We start from the raw sequence: 17996 nt of genomic DNA on the forward strand, positions 1-17996 counted from the left end.
GATTAAAATGTCTTTTGCCATTTTATGTAGTTTCACTGAAAATGATAATTTTTCTTCATGTTCTTTCAGTTTCTTTTTGTCAACAGTTTTTCCTTTCACTGTCCAAATCTGATGTGTTTTGTAATGCAGGACCTTAGATTGATGATATTCATGAATACAATTCCATTGTTGTTCTGTGGGAGCCACTGCTTCATCACCGTGATTAATCAATCTTTTCTCTGCATATTTTTGGAAGAGGTTCTTCATTTGTGTTGTTTGCTTTTTTGCTTCCTTTGGGTTTTGTTCATTTGCGCGGATTGTGTTTTCCAGATCCTTCAAAAAGTTATTCATTTTGAATGGAATAAGGTCCATTTTATTTAATTTATCTGTATCTTAATTTAAAATTTTTGATTATTATTATTATTTGATAATAAAAAAAAGTGTGGCAGTCAGTGGTATTTCAAAAACAAACAAAACAATAAAACTAATAATAATAACTATTATTATTATAATTCGAACAATAATTATAAGAATAATAATGAAATGAAATACGTTTTAGGAAAAAAAAATGATATTTAAATTTGAAATTAAAGATTTAAAATAAAAAATCAAATAAAAAAAAATCATCTAATAAAAAAAATAATACAATTTAAAATGTAAATAGAATACAAACTTGAAAAAATAAAATTAACTAAATAAATAAAAATTCCACCTAGCCACAGAGGGTAGTTAATCTTGTCAGTAGAATGCTTTAAGCCAAGTAATAGCTTTCTTAGTTCCCTTTAGTTACCTACACGTCCCACGTTTTATTTTTATTTATTTTTTCCGGAGTCCAACTCCCTTTTAAATCAGTCCAACTGATTGTACGTACTTTTACACGTCCAACGTGTTTTGGAGTCCAACTCCTCTTTAAATCAGTCCAACTGATTGTCTAAACTAATGAGCTAACATTCACTAAATTCATACTTGTATGCAATGTGGAAAATTTAGGTCAAGTTTTGGTAAATTTAGCATTTTCAATGTGCAGATTTTCGTAATAAATACAAGAGGTTTCTGCCTTACTTTTGTTGAATGTTCCAGTCACAATTGTAAGTAAAAAATAAACTGGCAATCCACTCCTCTTTGTCTCTCTTTCGGCTCGGTCCTTGTTCTCCCATCATTCCCAGCTGAACCGTTACTGGACGCTATGCGTCGTCAGCCGACATCCAGAAGGGAATCGTTTAGAGCAAAATTCAGATGTTTCCTTTCCAAGCACGATGAGATGCCCGCATCCTCCACCAATTCTGTCGAAGTTTAGTCTATACAGACTGCGGAGGTTTATGTCATCGCTACGACTACGCCGTAAAAATTAAGGCATTTGTCTGATTGGCTTTTTTGATTGCGACGCCAAAATAGAATTTTGAGTAAAGTTTAGAAAATTTTGGTAAAACTAATTTTTGACCTTCAATGTTGATTTAAAGGTCACTCTGTAGGGGGCGCTATCGCGCCCATTTCAATTTTGTCATCATAAACTGGTCCAAACTAGAAAGTTGAACAACTGATTCAAATTTGGTCCTAATCGGACTTGTTTTGATCAAATGGGAACAATTTTTAGATCTGCAATATCCCAAAATAAGTTGTCCAACTTTGCGGCTGCGCCGCACACAGACCGTAAAAGGTATCTCAAAAAATTGGATAACTTTAGATGCCACACTTGTCCAGAGGACGTCTGCCGATTTTGAAGTCGGTGGGCAAAACGCCCTAGGAGGAGTTCGTCAAAGTTTGACGTGAACAAAATGGCTAACACAGCGTGTTTTCATTTTCAAAGGAAGATGGCGGCCATAGGGTAAGTCTGGGGGCGTGGCCACAATAATATTTGTTTTTTGTCCTCACAAGAGGAATGCGTGTTCCGAATTTCGTAGCTCTACGACAAAGTTGACCTCGGGGCATCTCCCATAGGCGCAATGTATTTTGACTTTTGTCGGTGGCGCTGTCGCGCCATTTTTTAACGAAAAAAAAAATGGCCCAGAAAAAATAAAATTTTTCGCTGATTCTGAATTTTGGGCAAAGTTTGGTGAGTTTTTGAGCATGTTCAGGGGGTCAAATTAGAGATCAAAGCGCTGAAGAAGAACAAGAAAAATAATAATAAAAATAATGATATTTTTAGCAAAAACAATATAGCCGTTTCCACTATAACAACAAATTATACATTGTTTGAAAGCTCTAAGCCTTCCCGATGCCGCCATGGGGTGGAATCATCATTACGAGCGCTTACGCGCTCGTCACTCCCTATTCCGTCGGGATGCTCCGCCCACTCCCCATAGACTTCCATTGATTTGAGCAGATACAAGCATGGCCCATGCCTGCGGCATGGATTCTCGCGTACGGGACGATGCCAGGAGGGTTTTTTGAGGAATGCAGCGCTTCGCGCTGCTGTTGTCAACAATGAGTGAATGGGCTACGCCCATTCACTCATTGTTGACTATTTCTGTCATAGCAGGAGTAAGTATGCATGATCCATGCCTTCGGCATGGGCTAGTTCACTGTACTTGCCAGGGGCGACGGGGTACCAAACATGCGGGCTGCGCCCGCATGTTTGGTCAGACAGTTGCAACGCTGCCGAAGGCAGCGTTGCGGGAGCAATAGGCCCTCCGCCCTGCTGGGGCTCGGGCCTAAATATAGCCGCAAGCGGCAATGATCGGCCCTCGCCACGCCGCCGCCACGCCGCAAGAGGAGGGGGCGCTAACGCGCCCCAATTGTCCTTTTATTACGCCTACTGCTGAATCTGTGACGCTGTCACATCTTCTCCCCTTTGTTTTACCATCAAAAAGCTATTTTATTTTGAATTCTTGGCAAAATGTGCGGCTTTGCCGCACAGACACCGTGACTCTTTGAATGAAAATGTGGATAACTTTTGATGGTCCTGAAGATGAGTCTCACCAAATTTCAGGTTAACAGGGCTGATGCCCTGGGAGGAGTTTGTGAAAGTCTAAAGTGTAAACATGTTCTGGCGATTTCCCCATTGGAATAACATGAAAGGTTTCGGTCATCGTTACGGCAACGCCATAACAATTATGACATGGGTCTCATTGACTTTTTTGATGGGGATACTAAAATTGAGTTGTGTGTCAATTTTCATATAATTTTGCAAAACTAAACATTTAACCTCCATATAAAATCTGTAGGGGGCGCTGTGGCGCCAAATGAATTTATTTCACTTCAAGTAGGTTTAGGGCAAAGAGTTTAACAACTGATTCTAATTTGACGCAATTCGGACTTTATCTGCGCAAACGGCAGAAATTTTAAATATGGGAGATTTCTGAAATTCTAGCTACAGTTTGCGGCTTCGCCGCACAGAGACCGTGAGAGGTATCAATGTAATTTGGATAACTTTTGATGTCCCACTCCTCAGTAGCATTTTCACCAAATTTCAGCTTTTTAGGGCCAACGCCCTGGGAGGAGTTCGTAAAATTACGACGTTTGGAAAAACTCCGAAGTCATGTTTAGCCATTTTTGAAGCAATATGGCCGACATTTGGTTGGGCGGACGGCGTTGCCGTTATACTATTTTTTACTTCTCTTGTCACCATCTACCTCTGCGCCAAATTTCATGATTCTACGATCAGATTTTTTTGGGGTCATTTCCCATTTCTCAATGCATTTTTGGTACATTTGGGGGCGCTGACGCGCCAATTTTTTTTATTTTAGAAAAGGGAAATAGCCAGAATGTAGAGAGGCACGATTTTTAGAGGTGTGCAAATTTTTGTGACTTTTCGTCAATGTTCACTGGGTGAAAAATAGGGGGGTTGGTCCCGAGAAGAAAGAAAGAAGAAGAAAGAATTAAAGCCGCAAGCGGCATCCAACGGCCCTCGCGGGCCGCCGGCCTTCCGACTCTGCGCTTTCGACTTGATAAAGATGGGGCCCTTATTGTGTGTTGAATTAAAAAAGAACTTGACAGACGGCGACACATTGGACATGGCCAGTCCAGTGCAAATGAACACAAGTGTCAGTCAAATTTGCTGCTCCGCCGCACAGAGACAGTAGCACTTAGAATATAAATATGGATAACTTTTGATGCCCCGCTTGTGTAAATGATATTTCCCAAAGTAAAGTTTGATTGGGCTATTGCCCACAGAGGAGTTCATTAAAGTGTGAAGCATAAATGTGAACATTTCAAGGATTTGGCGTTTTCCCATTTGTGACAGTATATTTGCAGCTCCACGGCAGAGACCCTAGTACTTAAAATCAAAATATGGATAATTTTTGATGCCCCGCTTGTGTAGATGATTTTCCCCAAATATGAGCTTGATCGGGCAATCACCCTAGGAGGAGTTTGTTAAAGTGTGAAGCGTAAAAATGTGGTGATTTGAGCAATTTCTCGATTTTCCCATAAGGATAACATGGGATGTTTCTGTCATCATTACGGTTACGCCGTACAAAATATGACTTTGGCTCTCATACTTTTATGATCAGGATGGCAAATTAGAATGTTGTGCAAAATATCATGTAATTTGGAAAAACTCTATTGTTTATAGGCCACTCTGAAGGCCAAATAGTCAGAATTCAGGGAAACGTTTGCGGCTCCGTCGCACAGAGACCGTAAAAGTTATCCTTAAAATTTGGATAACTTTAGATGCCCCACTTGTCTAGGGGACGTACACCGATTTTGAGGTCGGTGGGCAAAACGCCCTAGGAGGAGTTCGTTAAAGTGTGAAACAGAAAAATGTGGATATTTGAGAGATTTAGCGATTTTCCCATAGGGATAACATGGGAGGTTTCCGTCATGGCTACGGCTACGCCGTAAAAATTAAGGCATAAGTTTGATTGGCCTTTTGCTCGGGACCCCAAAATAGAATTTTGGGCAAAGTTTGGAACATTTGTGTAAAACCAGTTTTTGTCCATCAATGTTCACTCAAAGGCAACTCTGTAGGGGGCGCTATCGCGCCCATTTCAATTTTGTCATCCTAAACTGGTCCAAACTTAAAAGTTTAACAACTGATTTAAATTTGGTCCTAATCGGACTCGTTTTGATCAAATGGGAGCAATTTTTAGAATTGCAATATCTCAAAATATGTTGTCCAACTTTGCGGCTGCGCCGCACACAGACCGTAAAAGGTATCCCAAAAATTTGGATAACTTTAGATGCCCCACTTGTCTAGAGGACGTAAACCAATTTTGAAGTCGGTGGGCAAAACGCCCTAGGAGGAGTTCGTCAAAGTTTGACGTAAACAAAATGGCTAACTCAGCGTGTTTTCATTTTCAAAGGAAGATGGCGGGCATAGGGTAAGTCTGGGGGCGTGGCCACAATAATATTTGTTTTTTGTCCTCACGAGAGGAATGCGTGTTCCAAATTTCGTAGCTCTACGACAAAGTTGACCTCGGGGCGTCTCCCATAGGGGCAATGTATTTTGACTTTTGTCGGTGGCGCTGTCGCGCCATTTTTTGACGAAAAAAAAAATGGTCCAGAAAAAACAAAATTTTTCGCCGATTCTGAATTTTGGGCAAAGTTTGGTGAGTTTTTGAGCACGTTCAGGGGGTCAAATTAGAGCTCAAAGCGCAGATGAAGAACAAAAAAAAAAAAAAAATAATATTTTTAGCAAAAACAATATAGCCGTTTCCACTATAACAACAAATTATACATCGTTTGAAAGCTCTAAGCCTTCCCGATGCCGCCATGGGGTGGAATCATCATTACGAGCGCTTACGCGCTCGTCACTCCCTATTCCGTCGGGATGCCCCGCCCACTCCCCATAGACTTCCATTGATTTGAGCAGATACAAGCATGGCCCATGCCTGCGGCATGGATTCTCGCGTACGGGACGATGCCAGGAGGGTTTTTGGAGGAATGCAGCGCTTCGCGCTGCTGTTGTCAACAATTAGTGAATGGGCTACGCCCATTCACTAATTGTTGACTATTTCTGTCATAGCAGGAGTAAGTATGCATGATCCATGCCTTCGGCATGGGCTAGTTCACTGTACTGGCCAGGGGCGACGGGGTACCAAACATGCGGGCTGTGCCCGCATGTTTGGTCAGACAGTTGCAACGCTGCCTTTGGCAGCGTTGCGGGAGCAATAGGCCCTCCGCCCTGCTGGGGCTCGGGCCTAATAATATTCCGATGCGAAAACAATGTTTCCCATTTTTCAAATATCATAAACTATACATTTTCGGAAAGCGCTCGCGCTTTCCTACCTCATGGTGTGGGTCCCTGGTCACTGACAGGTACTTTCGTTAATTTTGAGTGGGCTCCGCCCACTTTGTGTTTTTGACAGGTACTTTCGTTAATTTTGAGTGGGCTCCGCCCACTTTGTGTTTTTGGCCCTCTATACAGTAATAATGTTCAATTTTTGCATTACATGCTTATATGCACGGAACATGCAAGAGATGGGGAACGTATTCGTTAGCTACTTAGCGCAAATGAGTGCTTTATATGGGGATGACGACGTAATCCCAATGTAAAGTGCAGCCGTGCGAGACTAATAGGCCTCTCGCCAGCTTGTGGCGCTCGGGCCTAAAAATATAGCCGCAAGCGGCAATGATCGGCCCTCGCCACGCCGCCGCCACGCCGCAAGAGGAGGGGGCGCTAACGCGCCCCAATTGTCCTTTTAGTACGCCTACTGCTGAATCTGTGACGCTGTCACATCTTCTCCCCTTTGTTTTACCATCAAAAAGCAATTTTATTTTGAATTCTTGGCAAAATGTGCGGCTTTGCCGCACAGACACCGTGACTCTTTGAATAAAAATGTGGATAACTTTTGATGGTCCTGAAGATGAGTCTCACCAAATTTCAGGTTAATAGGGCGAACGCCCTAAGAGGAGTTCATGAAAGTCTAAAGTGTAAACATGTTCTGGCGATTTCCCCATTGGAATAACATGGGAGGTTTTGGTCATCGCTACGGCAAAGCCGTAACAATTATGACATGGGTCTCCTTGACTTTTTTGATGGGGATGCCAAAATTGAGTTGTGTGTAAAATTTCATATAATTTCGCAAAACGAAACATTTAACCTCCATATGAAATCTGTAGGGGGCGCTGTGGCGCCAAATTAATTTATTTCACTTCAAGTAGGTTTAGGGCAAAGAGTTTAACAACTGATTCTAATTTGACGCAATTCGGACTTTATCTGCGCAAACGGCAGAAATGTTAAATTTGGGAGATTTCTGAAATTCTAGCTACAGTTTGCGGCTTCGCCGCACAGAGACCGTGACAGGTATCAATGTAATTTGAATAACTTTTGATGTCCCACTCCTCAGTAGCATTTTCACCAAATTTCAGTTTTTTAGAGCCAACGCCCTGGGAGGAGTTTGTAAAAGTAGGACATTTGGAAAAACTCCCGAGTCATGATTAGCCATTTTTGAACCAATATGGCCGACATTTGGTTGGGCGGACGGCGTTGCCGTAATAATATTTTTTACTTCTCTTGTCACCATCTACCTCTGCGCCAAATTTCATGATTCTACGATCAGATTTTTTTGGGGTCATTTCCTATCTCTCAATGCATTTTTGGTACATTTGGGGGCGCTGACGCGCCAATTTTTTTTATTTTAGAAAAGGGAAATAGCCAGAATTTAGAGAGGCACAATTTTTAGAGGTGTGCAAATTTTTGTGACTTTTCGTCAATGTTCACTGGGTAAAAAATAGGGGGGTTGGTCCCTGGGTACCCGCATGTTTGGTACCCCGTCGCCCCTGGCAAGTACAGTGAACTAGCCCATCATGCATACCTACTCCTGCTATGACAGAAATAGTCAACAATGAGTGAATAGGCGCAGCCCATTCACTCATTGTTGACAACAGCAGCGCGAAGCGCTGCATTCCTCAAAAAACCCTCCTGGCATCGTCCCGTACGCGAGAGTCCATGCCGCAGGCATGGGCCATGCTTGTATCTGCTCAAATCAATGGAAGTCTATGGGGAGTGGGTGGGGCACCCCGACGGGATGGGGAGTGACGAGCGCGTAAGCGCTCGTAATGATGATTCCACCCCATGGCGGCATGGGGAAGGCTTAGAGCTTTCAAACGATGTATAATTTGTTGTTATAGTGGAAACGGCTATATTGTTTTTGCTAAAAATATTATTAGTTTTAGGCCTGAGCGCCACAACCTGGCGAGAGGCCTATTAATCTCGTAAGGCCGTGCGAATTTTCCTACTACTAATTAGTATGCATGTGCGTGAGTGAAAGAGTGCGTTAGTGAGTGTTTGGAAGTGGGCGAGCGCTTCGCGCTCGATTTTGTGCGCACTATCGCAGCCGTGCTTTGCACGGCCTTACGAGACTAATAGGCCTCTCGCCAGCTTGTGGCGCTCGGGCCTAATGATATTTTTTGCAAAAACAATATAGCCGTTTCCACTATAACAACAAATGATACATCGTTTGAAAGCTCTAAGCCTTCTCGATGCCGCCATGGGGTGGAATCATCATTATGAGCGCTTACGCGCTCGTCACTCCCTATTCCGTCGGGATGCCCCGCCTACTTCCCATAGACTTCCATTGTTTTGAGCAGATACATGCCTGCGGCATGGACTCTCGCGTACAGGACGATGCCAGGAGGGTTTTTGGAGGTTTTTGGAGGAATGCAGGAATGCTTCGCTCTGCTGTTGTCAACAATGAGTGAATGGGCTATGCCCATTCACTCATTGTTGACTATTTCTGTCATAGCAGGAGTAAGTATGCATGATCCATGCCTTCGGCATGGGCTAGTTCACTGTACTTGCCAGGGGCGACGGGGTACCAAACTTGCGGGCTGCGCCCGCATGTTTGGTCGAACAGTTGAAACGCTGCCGTTGCGGGAGCAATAGGCCCTCCGCCCTGCTGGGGCTCGGGCCTAAAAATCCCAATTCAATTTAAATAACAAGACACGGATAAAAGCACAAATAATGACTTTAAAATGTAATTAAAATGAATGAATTGCAGATAAAATGCCTTCGCAGCTGAACAGAACCTATTTTAGCCTGGATTTAAACCCTACCAGCGTAGGGGCCCGTCGCACCACCTCTGGGAGACTGTTCCAGGTTTTATCTCCATATAACTGGAATGCAGACTAAGGATGTATATGTTTAAATTACAATAAAAGCCAATGCTGTTGCAACTTTAAAACAAAACTAAGCTAGAACTATTTCACTGTTGAGTTTTAAGTGCTTTACAAATCCTGTTTGTTCTTGTTAGAAACGGCCCTTCTCCCCTCTAAAGTGGCCCCTAAACACTCCGTCTGTCACAAACACTGTGTTTTGTGTCACTTTTGAGCATAGGTTTTTGCTCCTTCGCTGAGATCATGTCAACACGACGCTCGTGGCTCCAGAACTCGCTTTGATTACTCAGCGCGCAAATTAACATATTTTTTCAACTGGCTAAAACCATGATCAGAATTATTACGTGGGTGGGCCGGTGGGTGGGCCGGCCTATGGGCCTAGAGCAAAGGGAGATAGATCTGATTGAGAGTGGGCCGCTGAAGTGTGATGTCACGATTCTGTGTTGTGTTGCACAGTCTGACAGTGACCGGTTCAAAAAATGCACCGGGAAAACTCCTGGTGCTCCTGATGGTCAGTTCAGTAAATGAAGAGAATCCAGTTTAGATTTACAGTCAAATCAGTCATTCTGGGAAGCATCAGGGTCAGCTTGTTCTCCGAACCCACAAATAAAACATTATCCTAAAATAAAATGAAACATTTATAGGACTTGTATATGGATTCCGCCATTAAAAGTCCCTAAAACCCATTTTTTGTGAATTTACCTTCAGCTTTTAAAAGAATTTTCAAAACCAAACAGAAGCTCATTTTAGTGTCAATCGGCCAATCCTCCAGAAACCTGCTTCACTCTCATATATTTAACAAAAAAAATCTAGATAGAATTTTAAATCTGATTTCCTCTGTGCAGAGCGTGTTTCTACTTATAATTAGAGTAAAACAAACTTTAGAGTCCAAAACTACAGTCTCAGGTTCACAAAGAATCCAGACAATTGATTGAGGATTCTGGAACAGCTTCAGTTTAATTGGGCCTCATTTTTCTAGGCGTTTTCGGAAAACTAGGCCCCTAAGTGTAAAGGCTTAATGTCTCTGTACATTGTCCCTTTAAATAAAGACTAAACTAACGGCATGTCCGCGAGGGGACACAGACCCCACACAGAGGAAGTGACACAGTGCACCTTTAAAGGGCCCACGACAGGCTTTTACAATTTTTTTTTTTTTCTTCTTTTCTTTTTGACTTTATTTGTTGCATTTATACCTGTTGTACGTATAAATTATAGTTTTACATCAATCGAGCAGGTGTATGTGGAGAAAACGTTTAAAATCTGCAGAAAATGACAGGAAGTGACATCACACCAGGGACACTCATTCCAGTCAAAGTTTATGCAGAATTTACACAAAGAAACTACTTTTTCCGACTCTCTAAACATTAATTCAACAAAATTAATCTGCTGTCATAATATGACAGCAGATTCAAATGTATATGACATATATATATGTCATATACATTTGTATTCGAAAAAAAACAAACATTAGAGGATTTTTGCTCTGTGTTTGCTGGGTAATTTCCTAGTGTGATGTCATCAATCACAAACAGGAAGTGAAATTATAAACCTAAAAAATGTGCTTTTCTGGGATTTACAATGTTTAGCACAATCCAAAGTATATTCATCCTAATTGCATTTTAGTTCAGTGAGTCGTCCGACCTGTAGGGGGCTCTTTAAAGCCTCTCCTGCGCACTTATTTGTCATGAGCTAAAGCTAACATACCCTCTGTCAGTACAGTATATGTTATGGACTTTTGCCAGTTCGACACGCTACACGACTCCGCTAACACAAAGCGTCAGATGAAATTTTAATGATCCTTGCGAGAAAACTGGGTCGACACACACACACACACACACGCCAAACAGTGAGAAGATGAGAAAGACCGTGAAGCTTTGTCATGCTAATTTCGGGTTGTTTTGGACTTGAAAGAATCCACACATTGTTAACAAATGAAGCGCTTAGAAGTTTACATTTCCACGTTTCTCAGTTCGGAGTGTGCGTAGTAATGGAGAGGCAGCGAGCGGAAAGATTACTCGAGATGCTATCCGATGTGGGACTTTGGCGCAAAGCTAATGTTTAAAATGCATTATTCTGTTTGTCATTTGAAAACAAGCAGCAGATGTTTGTTTTTTTTAATGGAAACTTTCCTGCACGGGCTGTAGTTGAGGTTTTGGCATGAGTTTTTTGTCATGCCAAATTAACTTGCCACATTAATCTGGTATATAGCTTACAGCACGACTTTCTGAAGCTATTGTGAAAATATAATTACTTGTTTTTGTGTAAATTGACAGGGAAGAAATTGACTATTGTTTCATGTCAATCAGTCCAGTAATTACAGATATATTTACCGTAATAAAAAGGTCAAAAAAACGTACAATCTGACCAGTCAAACGGCAAACCACCAAAATATTAATTAAAATTTTCATAATTTGTCCTCGTTTTCTTCTTTACATACTGTACTTCCTGGTCATGCGCCGATATAAAGGTCAAAGAATAACGTATTACTCATTGAACATGTCTAACGCAATCTTTGGTTTGTTCCGATTGAACTAGCAGTAGACTGTATTGTCGTAGTAGTAAATATAGTAGCAGTTGTATTTGTTGCTGTAGTAGTAGTAGTAACAATAGTGGTAGAAAATCTTCGATTCGAAAACAGGAGCGCCTTGCTGCAGGATGACTTTTTTATGCCGTAGCAATAGAAGGCTGTCATAGTTTTTAAAAAGCTATATTCTGAGCTGAAACCGTAACTTCTTTGAACAAAGTGCGGAACGTTTGAAGCACAAAAGCGATTGTTGCTGTGCTTTCGGATCCGCCACACGCAGAACCATCGAGCACGCTTCGCTCGCTCGCTCCGTACTTTCATAGCCTTTGCATTGGTGAGTTTTTCTTCTCCAGATATTGACGTTTATCTTTTTATACTCAAACCACGCGCACGGCCTTGACTTCCTTAGGTTTACTAGCGAGCCGTCGAAGCTCACAGGTGTAAGAAGCCAACTCTGGTCTGAAAAACAACATCTCTCAAAGAAATAACTTCTTCTAGGTTCTTGAACGTTTGAGCCCGAGAGCTGTGGGACCTTCTGTGCATGACATGATCTCACAGCATCCCGCGTAGCTCTGCTTATTGCCGTAGAAATAACCCACCTAGTGGTCGTTGTGAAGCTCTTGTCGCTATGAGCGCAATAGACATTGACGCTCAACACAGTGCGATTGTATTGTGTGTTAGGTAAAGCTAGCGGCACGGAAACGCAAACAAAGACCGAGCTGTCCTTGGATTCCCATCAAAACAACATCATAATTAGAGCAAACTCCGCAGTAAATTGTTGTAAAGTGTATTTGTTGTGTCGTTTGAATGGATCTTTTTCTGTTGTTACTGCACTTGGAATAAGAAAAATCCACTCACTCAATGGCAAATGTTCTCCAATCAATATATCGTCCTTTCTTCCAGCAAATGTGCCACTTTTAAGATCCCAGTTTTACGTTTGGTCGACTTACCTGTGCTCGTCTTCTCTTGGCCACAGGAAAGGCGTACGCTCCAGAGTTCTACTACGACACCTACAGCCCCGTGTGGCAGAACCGGCCCAGAGTCTACGGCTTCAAACTGCAGTGGACGCAGATGAACCCCAACGCAGTGGACCGCATCGTGGCGTACAGGCTGGGGATCCGACAGGTACAGCACGCTCTACGACCACACTAACCAGCAGAGTCTCTACAGGATTTACTGCAAAGCCTATATGTATATTTTAGTTAAAACCTATAGCTGTCTGACAAAATCTTTTGTTCATTGGTGCGTTTGACATTTACTCCAGGCTGTTGGCCTTTGTCATTTTATGTTTCAGAACTTAACGGACGCATATTATGCAGGAAATCGGGAGTTCTCCTGTTCTGTTTAAGTCCATAAATCACCACAAGAGTCATTCTGAGCATTTTTTCCATTAAATTGCGTTCATTGCATTTGCCTGCTTTGTTGTCATGACGACTACGTTGCTTTAGCTTTTGTTCCCTAAAGAAATTCCTTCTGTTACCAGTAGATGGCGATCCAACACAGACTGTTTCAACTTACTGTGTATTTTCTGTATGTTGTGTTGAGTTCTAAAACATGAAATGCTAAAGCAAAAGTATTCAAGAGCATGTTTAAAGGGGCCATATCATGTTTTTATGATTGATTCCTGCCGTCTTTAGCTAGAGAACAGTCTCTATCCTTCTCCTCGGATGAGCAGACGGGAGGGGGCTACTCACCAGGATGAGTCAGCAGCATGCTTCCTGTTTCAGCCCCTCCTCCAGACAGTATTCTGTACCTGTAATATGCCAGGTTTGTGAGCGGGGTCCACAATATGGGTGATATTTTATAACTATCATAATAGTGTTGCACAACACTTATTATCATCAACTATCTCCTTAGGGTGGACTACGAAAAGGAAAAAATTGCATTTTTTAAAGGCCAATAACAATTGCATTATATGTGTCCTTTAAGATAATGCAGTGGGTTAGAGCTCCTCTGCTGACAAGAAGCATGAAAATAAAGCAATTTAGTAGCACTTTAACAAGCCCTCGTGCTAATAGTATATGCACGTGTCTGTTTGCAGTGAGCGTAGTTTATGTGCAGTTTAGAAACGTGACAATTGATGGACTATAAAACACATTTCTGTTTTTTATTATTGTACAAAATGTTTTCATAAGGTGGTCAAAGGCTCCCAAACAGTACGTTGTGCATGACATGTCGCCGTGTACTGGACCCTCCGCACTGGGCCCTCCTCACAGCGCCTGGTGTTAGCACGCTGCTGCTCGCCCACCCGTGCCCGGCTCAGAATTAGCTCGCCCGCACAGACACTCGCGCCGCACCATGAATAATATAATTTCATGTCGGCTGCCTCCTCAGGGAACTGGAGCTTGAAAACATATTGAGAAGTATTTTTTTTTGTTTGTGTAGCGCAATGATTTTTCTGTCCACTCTCTCACTCGCTCCGTTTGGTAATAAATGAGGTTGTATATGCGGCAAAGCTGGTGTCCGCTCTTGTTTCGCTTTTGTTACAAACGCTGGCAGCAAAACCACCTTTTTTTCTCTCTCTCTCTCTCTCTCTCTCTCTCTCTCTCTCTCTCTCTCTCTCTCTCTCTCTCTCTCTCTCTCTCTCTCTCTCTCTCTCTCTCTCTCTCTCTCTCATGCTCTATCCCTCTTCCTTTCTCTTTCTTTCTTTTTTCCTCTTCACTCTCTACTCTCTCTACTTCTATTTCTTACCTGCTGCCCCGCTTCCTCCTTTCTGTCTCTCCTCTCTCTCTCTCTCTCTCTCTCTCTCTCTCTCTCTCTCTCTCTCTCTCTCTCTCTCTCTCTCTCTCTCTCTCTCTCTCTCTCTCTCACACTTTATTTTTATCTTTTGCTCTTCCTCCCATGCCTTACCTGTTCCATTCCTCTTTCTCCGCTCCCCTTATTTTTCCCTCTCTCTCTTTATTTATATTGTTTGTTCTTCCTTTCTCTTTCTCATCTGTTTCCTTTACTATCCCTCTTTCTTCCCCTCTTCCCTCTCCCCCCTCCGCTTTCTCTCCCTCTTCTGCTCTATTCCCCTTGCAATATTTCCCACTTCTCTCTCTCTCATGCTTTAATCCCTCTTCCTTCCCCTAATTTCTCTGTTTCTTTTTTCCTCCTCACTATCTGTACTTCTACCCCTCTCACATGTCTTACCTTCTCCATCCCTCTTTCTCCTTTTCTTCTCTTCTCACTGTCTTTGTCTCCCCTCCACTCTTTTGTCTTCCTACTCCTCTCTCTGCTGCTTTATGCCTCTTTCTTCTCTTCCTGTCTCTCCCTCTGCACCTCTTCTTCACTTCTCCTCTCTTCTTTCTTTCTCTCTCGCTCTTTTCTTCTCCCTCTCTTCCCCTCCACTCTCAGCTACTCTATCCCTCTTTCTTCTCCCCCCCTCCTCCTTTTTCTGCCTCCTCATTTAAGACTATTTTCTGCTAGTATAAAGTAAGAAAATTGCCTTTTAAATGAGAAAAAGATTGCGCCATTTGCAGTTAATATTGGTTGAAATAAGACTTTATAAATATATTAAAATCACAAGTACACTGTCAAATAAGTAAACAATTTCTTTTTTTTACAGTGTTGCCATGCATTGTGATTTGTTTGGCGTGTGCAGTGGATCGATAAAGGCCACGCTAATTGCACGTGCTCAACATCAGCTGTCCCTCTCAATGTTACCGCGGTTACTTATGTCCAGGCTTTGATCAGCCCAGGAGCACTTTAAAGGTGCCGTTTCAAACCTCGGGAAAATCAAATCGATATTTTACGTCGATGACAAAATGGAGAGACGGCGAGGAAAGAGGACGTGTGTAAATGCAATTACGCGCTCACGCCAAGTCACGATGTTTGACCGTTTATCATAAGCAACGTGAACGAGTTTGTGTTTAGCCGCGGGCTCTTTGCACGCCGCGTTGCTAGTTCCGGTTGAATCTTCTTCTGCCCCCGTTACGTATCGATAGGGTCTCCGAGCTGCGCTAAAATAATCAATATCCAAAGATCAGGCAGTGGACAGTGACGGCTGCTTAATCATAATGTTTAGGACTTTACATTTGTTTTATCGGTTGGTATAAATAGGTACCACGCTAACCTGAATCAAATTAAATTATTAAATCATGCATTTGTACTGGAAATATAATATGTCGGGTCCTGACGCGAGCGGCGTGCGTCGATAACCAGGAAACGGTTGACGCTAACATGCGCTAGCTTCGTTTCGCTAAGCGTGCGGCTCAACACATAAAGTTATCACTACACATTTCGCGGTTTATCACAAGATAGAGTCGATAAGAGAGAGCGTAAATGATTATCTTCTATTTGTACCTGCGTTTCGATGCTTTTCAGACCGTACCAATCTGCTCCAAGTGAACCAGTAGAAACGTGGCTTCAGTTCACCTTAAAATAGGAGTGTTTTATCAAGAACATTGCTAACTAAACATCCGTTATATACAACTGTTTATCACATAGATTGATCCCTATTATTCATCTTTTCAACCCAGTGCATTAGCCCACCGTCCTCACAGATTCAGAGCTCCATTTACCTGCACTGGCGCTGATCCAAACCTGCAGCCCACAATTGTTAGATCAGCCGGTCGTGCGCTAATGACTTAATTTGTATCGTTGTCGTACTTTGCTATCCCCCACTATTCAGCCCATCTCCTCCTCCTGTTGCCTCCTCCTGCCTCCTGCCTCCTCCTCCTCCTGCACGCGACTGAAACCACTGCGTCCAAGAGCGACTGAGAGTGACCAAACGTGACCGAAAGTCATACGAAAATCTGGGTAAAAGTCGTGCAGTGCGTCCTTAGCTTTAGGGGAAGGATTAAGGGAGTTTCGACTTCTTCCAATGGATTCCGGAGCAGGATCATTTGTGATGCAGACGCCGTAGGTCGGAGCTTTTGTCAAGGATAAAGTGCTCTGGTCTTCTCTCCTGTTGCCCTCAGCTCAGCCGGTTGAAACAGAACCCGTCTGTTGGTTCACAATAGCAACACCGGGCCGTCGTTACGGTTCATTTTCAGGGGATTTCGTGTTGGGGGGGAAACTCGCAATCAATGTCTGTCGTGGTCTTCTCGAGGTCGACAGAAAATGTGAAAGAAAAACAGTTGCACACAAATCTGCTTTCTATGGACTCTCGTACTCTTGTATTGGCAACGCGATGTGAAAAGGCTTTTCAAATCAGAATCAGAATCTATTAAACTGTGGTTTATGTTTAAAGCATGTTGTATGTCATTTTCAACATACCAACTATTTGAAAAGCTATTTTATTTTCAAATTAATATTTTAACACTTATTTCATTATTTATGTATTATCTGCCACAAGCACACATTCGAAAGAAAAAAAAAAAAGAAAAATAGAGACGGTGGTATAAAGTTACATGCAGTACCGTCTGTGGTGTGTGGGAAGTATCATAAACAAACCACCAATATCAAATACATGGTTGGATACTACGTGATTCAGTGCAAGACAGGAAACACTCAAATGATGGCTATCTAACATTCTGGTAATGTAGGAGTTTATGAACTGGTTTATGGTTCTCTGTAATAAACTCAAGTGATTTCAGTAAATGGTGTCATTATTTAATCCAATGCATTATTGTACGGCCCGAGCCTCACAGCGCTTCACAAAACTCATGATTAAACCAACAAACAGTGGATTAGCCTCCAACATTCAGAGGAATCCCCGGAGCGTCCTCTGTTCTCAGACCCTCTTTCTCTGCAAGGAAAAAGTACAAAAAACCCAGTGGAAAAAGAGAACCCTGAAGGAGAAATGCTTCAGATGTGTCCAGGACTGACATGTGCGTTTGAAGATAGAGTTCAAGTTTGTAGAGCCAGAGTCTAGTCTAGACAGGGATGGACAGGGGTTTATCTAAGACAGGATGAGATCATCATGGGATCATCATCCCCAAAGACATGGGATTAGGACAAGCACATAATGACACGGTGGCACAGCGGTTAGCACGCTCGCTTTATAGCAAGAAGGTTTCCTCGAGAGGCTCCAGTTTCCCCTAACATTAAAAACATGTACAATAGACTCCTCCCCTCTGGGCACTGTAGTCCAGATGTAGTCCAGATGTAGTCCTGGTGTTGTCCAGATGTAGTCCAGGTGTAGTCCAGGTGTAGTCCAAGTGTAGTCCTGGTGTAGTCCTGGTGTAGTCCTGGTGTAGACCTGGTGTAGTCCAGATGTAGTCCTGGTGTAGTCCTGGTGTTGTCCAGATGTTGTCCAGGTGTAGTTCTGGTGTAGTCCTGGTGTTGTCCTGGTGTAGTTCTGGTGTAGACCTGGTGTAGTCCTGGTGTAGACCTGGTGTAGTCCAGATGTAGTCCTGGTGTAGTCCTGGTGTTGTCCAGATGTTGTCCAGGTGTAGTTCTGGTGTAGTCCTGGTGTAGACCTGGTGCAGTCCAGGTGTAGTCCAGATGTAGTCCTGGTGTAGTCCAGATGTAGTCCTGGTTTAGACCGGGTGTTGTCCAGGTTTAGTCCAGATGTAGTCCAGCTGTAGTCCAGCTTTAGTCCAGGTGTTGTCCTGGTGTAGTCCAGCTTCAG

At 42.8% G+C, this 17996-nt stretch overlaps 1 protein-coding gene across 1 annotated transcript in view; it reads left to right on the plus strand.

Annotated features, from left to right (window-relative positions):
* mdga2a (MAM domain containing glycosylphosphatidylinositol anchor 2a) overlaps window positions 1-17996 on the plus strand; it is a 338648-nt gene that overhangs the window by 248902 nt on the left and 71750 nt on the right. The window contains exon 11 of the mRNA XM_072449239.1: window positions 12477-12625. Within this exon, the coding sequence (XP_072305340.1) occupies window positions 12477-12625 (149 nt within the window). The remainder of the gene's footprint in view (window positions 1-12476; window positions 12626-17996) is intronic.

This window comes from Eucyclogobius newberryi, unplaced genomic scaffold (genome assembly GCF_026437365.1).
Source record: "Eucyclogobius newberryi isolate DKJ021-1_F unplaced genomic scaffold, fEucNew1.0.hap1 SCAF_1, whole genome shotgun sequence".
Lineage (NCBI taxonomy): Eukaryota > Metazoa > Chordata > Actinopteri > Gobiiformes > Gobiidae > Eucyclogobius > Eucyclogobius newberryi.